Genomic DNA, 16,302 nt, shown 5'->3' with positions numbered 1-16,302 from the left:
ATCAGGCTCTCTGCTTGGAAGGGAGCCTGCTTCCTCCTCTCTCTCTCTCTGCCTACTTGTGATCTCTCTCTCTGTCAAATAAATAAACAAAATCTTAAAAAAAAAAGAAAAAAGACAGGCTTTTCAGTTAATGGTGTTGGGAAAATTGGACAGCCAGATGCAGAAGAATGAAACTGGACCATTCCCATACAACATACACAGAAATAGACTCAAAATGGATGAAAGCCTTAAATGCGAGACAGAAGTCTATCAAAAGTGGAGAACACAGGAACCAACTTCTGTAACCTCCACTACAGCAACTTCTTGTTAGACACGTCTCCAAAGGCAGGAAAGCAAAGGCAAAAATGAACTATTGGGACTCTGTCAAACTGAGGGTTTTAGAAGGGAGCAGTTGGGAGGATCCATGAGTTTGGTGGTGGGTATTAAGGAAGGCATGTATTGCATGGAGTAGTGGGTGTTTTACATAAACAATGTATTTTGGAACAATGCTTCAAAAACTGATGTATTTTATGGTGACTAACGTAATACAATGAAAAAACAGACAAAATGTTGTTGTTGTTGTTGTTTTGAGACAAAAAGCTTTTGCATAGCAAGGGAAACAGTCAACAAAACCAAAAGGCAACTGACAGAATGGGAGAAGATACCTACAAATGACATATCACATAAAGGCTAGTATCCAAAATCTATAAAGAACTTATCATACTCAACACCCAAGGAACAAATAATCCAATCAAGAAATAGGCAGAAGACATGAACAGACATTTCTCCAAGAAGACATACAAATGGACAACAGACACATGAAAAGATGTGCATCACTCAGCATTAGGAAAATACAAATCAAAGCCACAATGAAATACCACCTTGCACCAGACAGAATGGCTAAACCTAACAAGACAGGAAACAACACATGTTCGTGAGGATGCAGACAAAGGGGAACCCTCCTACACTTTTGGTGATAATGCAAGCTGGTGCAGTCACTCTGGGAAACAGCATGGAGGTTCCTCAAAAATTTGAAAATAGAACTACCCTATGACCCAGCAATTGCACTTCTGGGTATTTACCCTAAAGATACAAATGCAGTGATCCAAAGGGTCAGGTACACCCCAGTGTTTATAACAGCAATGTCCACAATAGCAAAACTAGGGAAAGAGCCCAGATATCCAGCAACAGATGAATGGATAAGGAAGTGTGGTATATATACACAATGGAATACTACTCAGCCATCAAAAAAAGAAATCTTGCCATTTGAAATGATGTGGGTGGAACTAGAGGGTATTATGCTATATGAAATCAATCAGTCAGATAAAGGCAATTATCATATGACTCACTCATATGTGGAATTTAAGACAAAACAGAGGAGCCTGGGTAAGAGAAGAAAATATAAAACAAGAAAGAAGCAGAGAGGGAGACAAACCAAAAGAGACTCTTAATCAAAGGAAACAAACTGAAGGTTGTTAGAGTGGAGGGGGAGGGGGATGAGGTAGCAGGATGATGGGCATTAAGGAGGGTTTGTGATATAATGAGCACTGGACCTTATATAAGATTAATGACACATTAAAAGAAACAGCTTCTATTTTCATTGATGGGTTCTACTGGATCTCTGGTTTCTATCTCATTGATCTCAGCTCTAATCTTGATTATTTCCCTTCTTGTGCATGGGGTTGGCTTAATTTGTTGTTGATTCCCCAGTTCTTTAAGGTGTAAAGAGAGCTGGTGTGTATTCTGGATTTTTCAATTTTTTGAGGGAGGCTTGGATGGCTATGTATTTCCCCCTTAGGACTGCCTTTGCTATAGCCCATAGTTTTGGACAGAAGTGTCTTCATTCTCTTTGGTTTCCATGAATTGTTTAAGTTCTTCTTTAATTTCTTGGTTGATCCAAATATTCTTAAGAAAGGTGGTCTTTAGCTTCCAGGTGTTTGAATTCCTTCCAAATTTTTCTTGTGGTTGAGTTCCAGTTTCAAAGCACTGTGGTCTGAGAATATGCAGGGAATAATGTCAATCTTTTGGTATTGGTTGAGTCCTGATTTGTGATCCAGTATGTGATTGATAAACCATTGGCCAAACTAATCAAAAAGAAAAGAGAGAGGACCCAAATTAATAAAATTATGAATGAAAAGGGAAAGATCACAACTAACACCAAGGAAATGAAACAATCATCAGAAATTATTAACAACAGTTATGTGCCAATAAATTATGCAACCTAGATGAAATGGATGCATTTCTGGAAACCTACAAAATTCCAAAACTGAATAAGGAAGAAATTGATGACCTGAATAGACCAATATCAAGTAATGAGATTGAAGCAGGGGGCGCCTGGGTGGCTCAGTGGTTGAATCCTCTGCCCTTGGCTCAGGTCATGATCCCTGGGTCCTGGGATCGAGCCCCACATTGGGCTTTCTGCTCAGAGGGGAGCCTGCTTCCTTCTCTCTCTCTCTGCCTGTCTCTCTGCCTACTTGTGGTCTCTGTCTGTCAAATAAATAGATAAAATCTTAAAAAAAAAAAAGAGATTGAAGCAGTGGTCAAAAACCTCTCAAAAAACAAGATCCCAGGACCTGATGGATCTCCTGGGGAATAAATACTACCAGACTTTCAAAGAGAAATAACACCTATCCTCCTGAAGCTGTTTCAATAAACTGAAGCAGAAGGAAAACTTCCAGACTTTTTTTTATGAAGCCAGCATTACCCTGATTCCCAAACCAGGCAAAGACCCCACCAAAAAGGAGAATTTCAGAGCAATATCCCTGATGAATATGGATGCTGAAATTCTCAACAAGATCCTAGCTATAGAATTCAACAGTACATTGAAAAGATTATCCACCATGATCAGATGGGATTTATCCCTGGGATGCAAGCATGGTTCAACATTTGCAAATCAATCAATGTGACAGAACAAATCAATAAGAGAAGAGAGAAGAACCACTTCGTCCTCTCAATTGATGCAGAAAATGCATTTGATAAGATACAGCACCTGTTCCTGATTAAAACGCTTCAGAGTATAGGGATAGAGGGAACATTCCTCAACTTCATGAAAGCTATCTATGAAAAACCCACAGAGACTATGATCCTCAATGGGGAAACGCCGACAGCCTTCCCGTTGAGATCAGGAACATGACAAGGATGTCCATTCACGCTACTATTGTTCAACATAGTATTAGAAGTCCTACCAACAGCAATCAGACAACAAAGAGAAATAAAAGGTATTCAAATTGGCAATGAAGAAGTCAAACTCTCTCTCTTCACAGATGACACGATACTTTATATGGAAAACCCAAAAGACTCCACCCCCAAACCACTAGAACTCATACAGCAATTCAGTAATGGGGGAGGATACAAAATCAATGCACAGAAATAAATTGCTTTCTTATACACTAACGATGAAAATATAGAAAGGGAAATTAGAGAATTGATTCCATTTACCATAGCACCAAGATCCATAAGATACCTGGGAATAAACCTAACCAAAGAGGTAAAGAGGAACTACAGAACACTCATGAAAGAAATTGAAGAAGACACAAAAAGATGGAAGACCATTCCATTCTCATGGATCTGAAGAATAGACATTGTTAAAATGTCTATACTGCCTAGAACAATCTATACTTTCCATGCCGTTCTGATCAAAATGCCACCGGTATTTTTCAAAGTGCTGGACCAAACAATCCTGAAATTTGTATGGAACCAGAAGAGACCCCGAATTGCTAAGGAAATGTTGAAAAAGAAAAACAAAACTGGGGGCATCACGTTGCCTGATTTCAAGCTTTAGTACAAAGCTGTGATCACCAAGACAGCATGGCACTGGTACAAAAATAGACACACAGACCAGCAGAACAGAGTAGAGAGCCCAGATATGGACCCGCAACTCTAAGGTCAAATAATCTTTGATAAAGCAGGGAAAAGAAGCCAGTGGAAAAAAGACAGTCTCTTTAATGAATAGTGCTGGGAAAATTGGACATCTATGTGAAGAAGATTGAATCTCAACCATTCTCTTACACCATACACAAAGATAAACTCGTAATGGATAAAAGACCTCAACGTGAGGCAGGAATCTATCAAAATCCTAGAGGAGAAGATAGGCAATAACCTCTTTGACACTGGCCACAGCAACATCTTTCAAGACATGTCTCCAAAGGCAAAGGAAACAAAAGCGAAAATGAACTTTTGGGACTTCATTAAGATTAAAAGCTTCTGTACAGCAGAGGAAACAGTCAATAAAACAAAGAGGCAACCCTCAGAATGGGAGAAGATATTTGCAAATGACAGCACAGGCAATGGGTGATATCCAAGGTCTATAAGGAGCTAGTCAAACTTAACACACACAAAACAGATAATCATGTCCAAAAAATGGGCAGAAGACATGAGCAGACACTTCTCCAAAGAAGACATACAAATGACTAAGAGACACATGAAAAAATGTTCATTATCACTAGCCATCAGGGAGATTCAAATCAAAACCACATTGAGATACCACCTTACACCAGTTAGAATGGCCAAAATTAACAAGACAGGAAACAACGTGTGTTGGAGAGGATGTGGAGAAAGGGAAACCCTCTTACACTGTTGGTGGGAATGCAAGTTGGTGCAGCCACTTTGGAAAACAGTATGGAGATTCCTTAAGAAATTAAAAATAGAGCTTCCCTATGACCCTGCAATTGCACTACTGGGTATTTACCCCAAAGATACAGATGTAGTGAAAAGAAGGACCATCTGTACCCCAATGTTCATAGCAGCAATGGCCACAGTCACCAAACTGTGGAAAGAGCAAAGATGCCCTTCAACAGACAAATGGATAGAGAAGATATGGTCCATATATACAGTGGAGTATTATGCCTCCATCAGAAAGGATGAATACCAACTTTTTTTTATCAGCATGGATGGGACTGGAAGAGATTACACTGAATGGAATAAGTCAAGGAGAGAGACTCAATTTTCATATGGTTTCCTTTATTTGTGGTGCACAAGGAATAACATGGAGGGCAAGGGGAGATGGAGAGGATAAGTGAGCTGGGGGAAATTGGAGGGGGTGATGAGCCATGAGAGACTATGGACTCTGAGAAACAAACTGAGGGTTTTGGAGGTTGGGTGAGCCTGGTGGTGTGTATTATGAAGGGCAAGTATTGCAATGAGCACTGGGTGTGGTGTATAAACAATGAATTCTGGTGCATAAACAATGAATTCTGGAACACTGAAAAGAAATAAAAAATAAATATAAAAAAAAGATTGATGACTCACTGACCTCTTCCTCTCAAACTAATAATACATAATACTATGATTAATTGAATTTAAGTTTTAAAAAACTTTGAAAAAATACTTACCAGTCAATCATGAGACAACATAAGCAGAAGGCCACTCCTTAAAATCCCTGGCCTGTAATTCCTGAAATGATCAAGCCGATCGAGAATACATAGCAGCTGAAGAAGTGTTGGGAATACAGGACAATGATGAGACATGACAGGGGAGTCAAGACCCCATCCTGGACTAAACCCACACCTGTAACAGGGCATTCATTGAACAACTGGGAACATTTGGATGAAGTCTGGATTAGCCACAGTGTTGCATTAATGGTGAATATCCTAATTTTTAGAATTATACTATGGCTCTAATTACCCTGTCCTGAAAAAATGCACAGTGAAGGAATAGGGAGCAGGTATGTTATGTCCAACTGCTACTTTCAAATGACTTAGAGGAAATCATACCAAGTTATAAAAAGATGGGGGAGTGCTATGGCAAATAGGTAAAGAAGGTTTGCAACGAATAAAACTGGGGAAGGGATCCATGGGAGCTGTTTGCACAATTCTTGCAAGTTTTTGATACTTCTGAAGTATTTCATCAGTGCAATTTAACGGATATAGATACAGACATGGAGACAGAGGAAAAGGTAGACAAGGTGGTAGATACAGAGGTAGACATGGCAGTAGAGACAGAGCTACAGGTAGTTTCAGGTGGAGGTAGCATGGATCAAGTAGCAGCCATGGGCCAGGTGCTGGTGTGGGGGTTGGGAGGCAGGTCTGACCTGATTCTCTTGCAGAATGAATGCACATGCGGGTGTGGGGGAAGGCACCATGAGACACCGGAGGCATGTCCCCACAGACCCAGCCCAACTCTGGGGTTCTAACCTGGCTTTGTTCTCTCTGCTTGTCACCAAGGTCCGCCATCTCCTGGCCACAAGACGCCTGGAGTTTGTCATCGGGGGCCAGGTCATGCATGATGAGGCTGTGACCCACTTTGATGACCAGATTCTGCAGCTCACAGGTGAGGTCCCCCTTCCCCACCTAAGTTTATCCTGGGGTCTCCAAACACACTTGGACTGGGTTCCTGAACCCCAGCTCTGGGCCAGTCTTCCCCTCTGAGCAGGACACTGTGGCCACGTGAGTGCAGGGGTGTGGAGCGTGGTCTTGAGACCAGATGGACTGGCTCTATCCTGTGTCTGTGCATTCCCAGCCCAAGACCCTGGGTAAGGGACGTCCCATCCCTGGGCCTCCCTTTCCTCATGGCCCAAAGGAGTTTGAGGGCACAGCCTCCCTCACAGGGTACTTGTGAGGATCAAATTGGGACAATTCCTTGGGGCACACGAAGTGGAGCTCGTGGCTCCCAGGAGATAAGCAGTGAGGGTTAGACGCCATCCCTGCCATCCCCACCAGTACACACAGCGCCACCTGCACCAGTGAGGCCCCCCTCTCCGCCTCCATTACTCGGGCTACCACCTGCATCGACAACACCCCCCTCCATCCACACTGACAGCCACAACACTGTGTACACTACCTGTGTCACCATCACGATGACCACCATCATCACTTCCAGCGTTATTACCACCAACGTCCTGACTGCACTGCCCCCATCCGCACCCCACCCAACCACCGCCACCTCCCCTGCCATCACCACCCGTCCTCCAGCATGTCGGTGGGCAGAGGCACGGGCCCTCCTCCTCGCTCTGACGTGTCTCTTTGCCACGACAGGACCCCGCAGGCTGCCCGCACGGGAGGGAGGGAATGGAGGAACCCCCGTAATCCTGCCCTTGAGGGCTGCCCACACCCACCTTAGTCTGAGACCCAACACTTCTCTGTGGGGAGGGGCACCTGCCCGCAGCACTCGGTGACCAGGGAAAGCTGAGTGTGGCCGCCGCCCCCTCCTCCCGCTCACTGAGGGGCCAGCTCCCCAGCTGGGACCCCCCCACAGAGGTGGGACGACGGCAGGTGCCCGAGCGAGAGCTGCGCCCCCCGCCCACCCCACCTCCCCCGCATCCCGAGTGGGAGAGCCCAGCTCGGGTCAGGGGTGGGGATGCCACCGCCCTCAGTGCAGAGAAAGGAAAGGTCTGGCCAGGAGGGAGGGACTCACCTGTGACCGGTCTGGCGGCTCTGGTCCAGGGGTTGTCTACCTGTACCTCTCGGCCCCGCCCCCAGGCGCCTACCCCAGGGTGTCTCTCATCCGCAGGAATGCTATGCGGTGTAGGCCAAACTTCCTTCTCCGGTCCCATTGGCCAGGATGCTGTCATGTGACCCGAAGGGCCCTCAAGGGATGCTGGGGAATGGCCTCCAACACTGAGCTCACAGCCCATTGGCCAGGGCAAGGCATGTGCCTTGGAAGGCGTGGTCTAGCTGAGGGACTCTGCACCTGCTGAAGCTGAGAGGGAGGGTGGGTTTCTGAGACTAGAAGGAGTAGGAGGACGCCATTGCATGGGATAATTAGCAGTTTCCGTCAGTAATCACCTCTTCATTTGGGGCTCGGGATGCTTTGTAGTAGAGAGCCAGGAACCTGAGGAGCAGCGACTTGAGTCTTAAGGGCATGTCCCCTACTGCACTGGTGGGTTGGTTTGGGGTCTCCTTGGGCAGTGCATTGGTGTTTCCCTGTGTCTTATGTACTTGCCCTGCTGGTCCCCAACAGCTGCCCTGGCTCCAGGTAATATATTGCCATATATTACCACTCAAGTCAGAAAAGGGACAAAGGGACATTTGTCCCGACTCGCTGTTTTTCTTTTAAATTAAATTTATTTTTTTCCGTGTTCCAAGATTCATTGTTTATGCACCACACCCATGTCCTCCATGCAAAACCTGCCCTCCTTAAGACCACCACGAGGCTCACCCAACCCACCACCTCCATCCCTCCAAAACCCTCAGTTTGTTTCTCAGAGTCCATAGACTCTTATGGTTCGTCTCCCCCTCCGATTTCTCCCAACTCACTTCTCCTCTCCTTCAGCCAATCTGACTTTCTGCTTTTAATGAAGGTGGGAAATCTTTCCCCAAAGCAAAGCAAGCTTAAGGCACACATCTTTTTGGCTCCAACTGGGGTCTATGACCACCTCTGGCTTCCATCCAGGCTGAGAAAACAAGTATCTGCCAGAGGGGAATGAACTCGCCACGAGTGGCTGAGACCAATGGCAATTCATCCTTTGGGGTTGGGATGGCACCCCCTGACAAAGTGAGGATTCTCTGAGTGCAGGAGAAGGGGATACGAACAGGCAGCAATCAGGTCTGCCTGGCTCTGGCTCCCTGTCTATAGAGAGGGCTCTTCTTTGTACTACCTGCCCTCCCTCCTGAGATGCTATTGTCCACTCCCTCATAATCCCTGACCCACAATCCTCAGAAATTTCCTCACCTCTGCTGCTCCCTCCTGGTCTCCTCTCCTTCCTTTGCACCCTCTGCATCTTCCACCCTGCCATCCCTGAGGGCCAGGAGTCCTGTGCCAGGTCCATGTGCCCTGGCTTGTCCTCATCAACTCCTGGGTGCATCACACTCTGAACTTCTCAGCCACTGCTGAGAAGTGCCTGCCAGCACTCATCCCTCTTGACTTGGCCTGGCCTCTGGTCTGTTCATGGCTCTGTCCAACAGGCCTAGGGTCCTCTGGAATGGCTCAGGCCCATGTGGTGACTCTAACATCATGAACAAGTAAAGGAAACATTGGGGGATCCTGGTGTGGCCCCCTCAGTGTTAGGATCTCCTGCAGCCCAGCCCCAGATGACACTCTAGCCCCATGGAAGGTAGGGGCCCTGAGTGAGCAGGTGGCAAGGGACCCCCTCCTGTCACCAGCAAGGCAGTGCTCTCTTTGCAGAAGGACATGGGTTCTTATATGAAACCTTTGGGATCCGGCCACGGTTCTCCTGGCAAGTCGACCCCTTTGGCGCCTCTGCCACGACCCCCACCCTCTTTGCCCTGGCGGGCTTCCATGCCCACATCATCTCCCGGATCGACTATGACCTGAAGGATGCCATGCAGAAAAACCAAGTGAGTCATGAGCCACATACGCTGCTGCCTCTGGCCGCTCCCTTCATCACTCTGTGTGCAGGGTCTGCTCCCACGCTCCTGGAGGAATGAGTATTCTCTCCAGCATGACTCAGGAAAGACTGGTCTGAGACAAATGCAAACTGCTCGGGCAGCAGCAGATGAAGGTGGACTTGGGCTCTAGTGGGCGAGAGAAGCAACATCATCTTGAGCCCCACAACAGTCCATGCTGCACACTGAGCTCCTTTCCCACATCTGCCCACTTCTCCTGCAGCTGACTCTGTGTGCTGCATTGGGCTGGGTGGGGCCTCCCTATTTCTCCCACGCAGAAACTGAGGCACAGAAGAATCAGGGAACATGCACGTGGTCCCAGCGTCTCACTGGCTAGTTCTTAATAGAAGCAGGATTTCTCCCTCCTTTGTGACCTTGACCGGGTTTTAACCATGAGGGCAATGAAGCAATAGACTGCATGCTTTGTGAGAGGCAGGCAGCTCCCTGTGCCAGGAGGTATTCAAGCAGAGCCAGAATGAGCTTCTCTAGCAGGTATTGGCAGAGACAGTGCTGCTGGAGGTAGAAGGGTGCAGGAGCAGGCTGGCTCCTTCTGGAGGGCAGTTTCCACCACCATATGTGGCTGTGGGGGGTCTGAGGGAGTGGAGAGGAGTCCACAGAGGGGATGGAGTCCTGAACACTGGAGGGAGGCCCAGGTGGGGCTGGGGGGGCTGAACCAGGGCAGCTGTGTTACCCCTGGGCCTTTACTCTGTTCCCTTGGGGTTTGCAGGGTCTACAGTTCGTGTGGCGAGGGTCCCCATCCCTGGCGGCTAAGCAGGAAATCTTCATGCACGTCTTGGACCAGTACAGCTACTGCTCGTGAGCACCTCCAGGGGCGGCCTGTGTTCTAGGCACCCTCCCTCTATTACCAGAGACACAGCTCACCCTCCCATCCACCCCTTGGCAGATGCTCTGAGTGCTCCAGCTTACAGAAGGAGAAACCGAGGCAGGGCCACTTAGCCCTGGCCCTGTGGTCAGCTGTGGCAGGGTCTGGGTGGTTCGGGTGGCCAGCTCCAAGGTCTCCACATTGTTGGAGCAGCCAGCCTGTGGGCTCTTCAGGGTAGGAGGGCCTGGGTTCAACCTGCTCTGGCCCTTTGTACCTGGGATGCTGTGGGCAACAGGCTTGCCTGTCCTGGAACAGGAGAGATTAGCGGGCAAGGTGAAGGGCAGATGGCAAGAAGGATGCCAGACACGGACTTCAGGACCGGTAGTTCCTGTTTGTCAGACTTCACTCTGTGCCAGGCCTGCGCCCAGTGTTTTCTACTGATGTCTTTCCTTTATCCTTCATGACAACCATCAGGACATTTTATGGATGAGGAGACAGGCTGAGAGGATCCAAGTGGCGGCTCCTGGCGGCTGGTCCAGGGTCCACCCTATGATACCTTTTGCAGTCCAGAGTAAGGCAGGGAGGACCCTATTAGGGGCATCCAGACCCGCAGGGTGGATCTTGGGTCCTCTGCCATGTGGACCAAACTGGAGCCTGAGGCAAGAGGGAAAATCCAGAATACTGCCCTTGTCCTTAGGGGAACCTCGGAATTCTGTTCATGACGATTTGCTTTGCATTAAGTATGAGTTTTGAAATAGGACACTAACTTATCTCTATGTCCCATACTGAGACTTGACACTGACTTACAGTTCACCCCGAGGCACAGTGCCCCCCTTGCCTCAACCTGCCCCAGCCCTGCTCAGGGCTTTGGATCCATGTCTGATAGGCACCATGGTGTCCCCAAGGATACTGCGATGAAAGGAATTCCATGAGATCTCCAGGGGTGGAAGTGGGGACACACAGACTGTGGGCTCCACGTGGTGGATGAGGCAATGTGGGCCTGGGGAAGGGGTTGTGTTCAATGTCCCACGGCTGGTAAATCATGACACATGGGATAGTGCCCCATCTGCTTGCAGAGCTCTTGTGGGCCAGCACTGAGCTGCCCATCACACAGGTGGGAGAAGGAGGCCTGAGCAGTGGCCTGCAGTCCCTGAGCTGCCTGGGTCTGGCTGCACCCTGCCTGTCCTTCGGGACCCAAGCTGCCTCCCTTCTCACGGATGGGCTCCACTAACCCTTCACTCTCCTGCAGGGAAGGCTTTCACTGGGATGACCCAACTCTCTCCCCAGAGCCTCCCCCAAATAGGAAATTTCCGGATATGATTGAGCCTGTTGATGAGAACAACATTAGATACTATGTCAATCTCCTTGTGGACCTTGTGAAGGAGCGGGCCGCCTGGTTCCGGACATCACATCTCCTCTGGCCCTGGGTAAGGTAGGGTCCCACACCCCAGTGTTCCCAGCATAGTCCTGGACTCCTGTCCAGCCTCACCCAACCAAGCTCTTCCAGGGTTCGGGCCAGGCTGCCATCGTCAGCCTCTGGCCAGTGCCTCTTCCCTGCCCACCACACGGCATCATCTCTTCCACCATCTCCTCTCACCACCTGGACTCTCCCAGCTTCTCCCACCTAAATACAGTCCCTGGCCCATGCCAGCCCCCAGCTCCCCTCAGTTCCTTCCTCCTCATCTTCCCATCTCAGTGTTGGGATGTGAGGTCTGGGTGGGAATCCTGGCCCGCTGCTCCGTCTTTGTGTGCCTTACCCTCCTGGGTCTCAGTTTCCTCATTTGTGAAGTGGGGATCATGATAGGTCCTGCCTCACAGGCATGATCTGCGGCCAACAGGAGACATGCCCCATGACAGTGTCAGACACGGACATCCTCCTTCTCTTGCTCCTCTTCCTCAGCATCACACGCCGAGTTCTCCTTCACTGAGCCCCCAGTGCACAGGCATCTTCCATGTGATATATTCGTCTCATACACTCAGTCTGCCCCATGGGCCTAGGATGCAGGTATGGCTGGTATCCCATTTTGGAAAGGAGGGACCTGCAAACCAGAGAGGTCAATCATTGTCTTGAGGCTGCACAACCACATAGTAGGGCAGCTAGGATGGGGATTCGTGCTCATACCCTAGCAGGGCACTTCCTAGCCTGTCTTCTTACATCTTGACTGCCTTTCTTGTTTTCATGCATCTTTAGTATTTTAGCCATTTTTATTTGTTATTACTTCTTATATGTGTGACTATATTAATAAATGAGTGTTTGAAGATAACGTCCCATTTTATAACACATTAAGTCAAAATACAGCTATATGTGACTTTATATGAGTCTTAACACATAGAAACACAAAGAAACAAAATAATGATGTATATACTTCTCAGGAGTTCAAAAGCTGATTGTTATTTGCAAAGGAAAACAGAAATTCTGGCTGCAATGATTTGTGTCCAGATCACAAAACCCTGCCAGTCCCGCTCTGGACCCTCCATCAGTGGATGCTTTAGGAGGTCTTTCACAGTGCTGTCCCACACCTGTACATGTGGAGTCTGGGCCCATGCACATGGCATGCCAGTGTGCCCTTTGTGGAGTCAGCTGTCAGCAAACAGGGAGCCCCTGGTGGGAGCCAGTCATGACTTGACCTCAGTTTGACTAAGGACCTTTGACTGCAGCAGGTGTATCTGGGGCCACTGCAGCCCCACACCAGGGGTCTGTGCACAGCTGACATTGCAGATCAGCCTTTCTCTCCCCATCACTCTTTTTTTTTTTAAAGATTTTATTTATTTATTTGACAGAGAGAGATCACAAGTAGGCAGAGAGGCAGGCAGAGAGAGAGGAGGAAGCAGGCTCCCTGCAGAGCAGAGAGCCCGATGCGGGGCTCGATCCCAGGACCCTGAGATCATGACCCGAGCCAAAGGCAGCGGCTTAATCCACTGAGCCACCCAGGCGCCCCTCTCCCCATCACTCTTTGTTGTGAGTTCACACCAAATTCCTAGGGGAGATGATGGAGATAGACTCTTTGAATCCGCATCCTCAGGCAGTGCAAAGCTGATACTCCTGCAGGCCCATCACACTCGCTGGCTGCTTGTAGGACGGATCTGGCTGGGGCTCACCTGCAGATCCCAAGAGAACTCCTGTTCCTCTCCTGTTTTGTTCATGAGAGGCAGGGAGTGACCTCCCCTGGGAAAATTCCAAAAGCCAGGAACTGCAGATGTTTCAGGGAAGTGATGGGAACTGGCAGGGTGTGGCTAGGTGGGCCATGAGATAAGACACCCATGTGACACTTTGGAACCACTTCATCCAGACTCACACTCTGACTTCTGCAAACTTTAGACAAGGACAACTGGGAATTACTGTGACTGTCTGGGGGGGAACTTGAGTTAACGCTACAGCTCTCTCTCTCTTTTTCCTTTCTTCCATTTTTTATTTTAAACGATTTTTATTTATTTATATGCAAGAGAGAATGAGAATGAGTGAGCACAAGCAGGGGGAGTGGCAGGCAGAGGGAGACACCGGCTCCCTGCTGAGCCAGGAGTCTGTTGCGGTTCTTGATCCTAGAACCCTAGGATTATGATCTGAGCTGAAGACAGATGCTTAACTGACTGTGACACCCAGGCTCTCTCTTTTATATGGAGATAAAATTCACAAATAACATGTTCATTTTGTGTGCAACATGATGATTCCATATTTGTCTAGGTTGAAAAATGATCACCACAGTAAGTCTACTTAACATCCACCATCATATACAGTTACAAAATATTTCTTCCTAGAATGGTTACCTTTAAGATCCATTCTTTTGCAACTTTAAATATACAATACAATATTATTACCTATAGTCACCATGCTGTCCCTTACATCCCCAGGACTTACTTATCCTCAAACTGGAAGGTTGTACCTTTTGGCTCCTTCACCCATTTTACCCGCTCCTCACCCCTAATTCCATAATTCTATAAGTGAGATCCCATGGCTTTTGTCTTTCCCTGTCTGACTTATGTCACTGAGCATTCTGCTGTCAAGTTGTCTCATCCATGTTGTCCCCACATTGAGATTTCCTTCTTTCTTTAGTGGGCATGATTGCCTTGCACGTCCGTACCACATCTCCTTATCCACTCATCCATGGGTGGACACTCAGGTTGTGTCCATGTCTTGACAATTGTGAATAATCAGGGTAAAAGGACATAGAGGAGCATGGAAATGAGCCCAAGGGTGCATACATCTTTTCAAATTAGTATTGTCATTTTCCTTGGGTAAATAATCAGATTGCTGGATTATGGGGTAGTTCCATTTTTCAGTTTTTGAGGAACCTCTGCACTGTTTTCCATAGTGGTTACACCAATGCACACTCTCACCCACCGTGCAAAAGAGTTCTCTTCTCTCCACACTCTCTCCATTACTTGTTCTTTCTAGTTGTTCTGAAAGTAGGCATTCTGACAGCTGTTGGGTATATCTCATTGTGGGTTTCCTTTGCGTTTCCCTGATGATGAATGATGTGGATCTTGTTTTCATGCATCTGTTGTCCATCTGTAGGTCTCCTCTGGAACAATGTCAAGTCAGGTGTTCTGTTCTATTTTTATATATTTTCTTGGTCTTGAGTATTGAGTTCTAGAAGTTCTTATATATTATGGATATTAATTCCTTATCAGATATTTGATCTTCAAATATTTTCTCCCATTCAGTAGGTTGACATTTCATTTTATCAGTGGTATTCTTTGTTATGCAGAAGGTTTTAAAAAAAATGTAGTCCCACTTGTTTGGTTTTGCTTTTGTTGCTTTTACTTTTGGTGTAAAATCCAAAAAAACATCACCAAGATAGATATCAAGGACTGTACCCCCTCTGTTGTCTTCTAGGAGTTTTATGGTTTTAGGTTTATATTCAAATCCTTAATCTATTTTGAGGTAGTTTGTATGTGTGGTGTAAGATGGTGGTCCCATTTCATAATTTTGCCTGAAGCTGTCCAGTTTTCCCAACACCATTTACTGAAGGGACTATGATTTCCTTAGTATATATTCTTTACTCCTTTATCACAAATTAACTGATCAGATATATATGGTTTTGTTTCTGGGCTCTCTAATCTGTTTGTTGATCTGTATGTCTGGCTTTATGCCAATACCACACTCTTCATAGTACCACAGTTTTATAATGTGGTACGAAATCAGGGAATGTGATGCCTCCAGCTTAGTTCTTCATTCTCAGGATTGCTTTGGCTCTTCAGGATCTTTTGTGGTTCCATACAAATTTGAGGACTGTTCTATTCTGTGAAATATGCCATTTGAATTGCATTGAATCTGTAGATTGCTTTGGGTGGTATGGACTTTTTTTTTTTATTGTATCTTTATCTTTCTTTAAAATGTTCTTTTTATTTTTTCAGTGTTCCAAGATTCATTGTTTATGCACCACATGCAGTGCTCCATGCCATACGTTCCTTCCTTAATAACCACCACCAGGCTCACCCAATCCCGCACCCCCTTTCCGTCCAAAATCCTCAGTTTGTTTCTCAGAGTCCACAGTCTCTCATGCTTCATCTCCCCCTCCAATTTCCCCCAACTCACTTCTCCTGTCCTTCACCCACTGTCCTTCATGTTATTCCTTATGGTCCACAAGTAAGCGAAGCCATATGATAATTGACTCTCTGCTTGACATATTTTACTCAGCATAATCTCTTCCCATCCCGTCCATGGAGATACAAAAGTTGGGTATTCATCCTTTCTGATGGAGGCATAATACTCCATAGTGTATATGGACTACATCTTCCTTATCCATTCGTCCATTGAAGGGCATCTTGGTTCTTTCCACAGTTTGGCAACCGTGGCCATTGCTGCTATAAACATTGGGGTACAGATGGCCCTTCTTTTCACTACATCTGTATCTTCAGGGTAAATACCCAGTAGTGCAATTGCAGGGTCATAGGGAAGCTCTATTTTTAATTTCTTAAGGAATCTCCACACTGTTCTCCAAAGTGGCTGCACCAACTTGCATTCCCACCAACAGTGTAAGAGGGTTCCCCTTTCTCCACATCCTCTCCAACACACGTTGTTTCCTGTCTTGCTAATTTTGACCATTCTAACTGGTGTAAAGTGGTATCTCAATGTGGCTTTAATTTGAATCTCCCTAATGGCTAGTGATGATGAACATTTTTTTCATGTGTCTGATAGCCATTTGTATGTCTTCATTGGAGAAGTGTCTGTTCATTTTTTGACGTGATTATCTGTTTTGTGTGTGTTGAGTTTGAGGA

At 46.9% G+C, this 16,302-nt stretch overlaps 1 protein-coding gene across 1 annotated transcript in view; it reads left to right on the top strand.

The window, feature by feature from the left end:
* The window catches only part of LOC123936842 (epididymis-specific alpha-mannosidase-like), a 60,288-nt gene that overhangs the window by 20,417 nt on the left and 23,569 nt on the right, over positions 1 to 16,302 (top strand). The window contains 4 exon segments of the mRNA XM_045997394.1: positions 6,141 to 6,246; positions 9,040 to 9,212; positions 9,988 to 10,076; positions 11,333 to 11,510. Of these exon segments, the coding sequence (XP_045853350.1) occupies positions 6,141 to 6,246; positions 9,040 to 9,212; positions 9,988 to 10,076; positions 11,333 to 11,510 (546 nt within the window).

Source organism: Meles meles, chromosome 2 (assembly GCF_922984935.1).
Source record: "Meles meles chromosome 2, mMelMel3.1 paternal haplotype, whole genome shotgun sequence".
Classification (NCBI taxonomy): domain Eukaryota; kingdom Metazoa; phylum Chordata; class Mammalia; order Carnivora; family Mustelidae; genus Meles; species Meles meles.
Note: the sequence above shows the minus strand (reverse complement) of the source record. Positions and strands in the feature narration are given on the sequence as shown.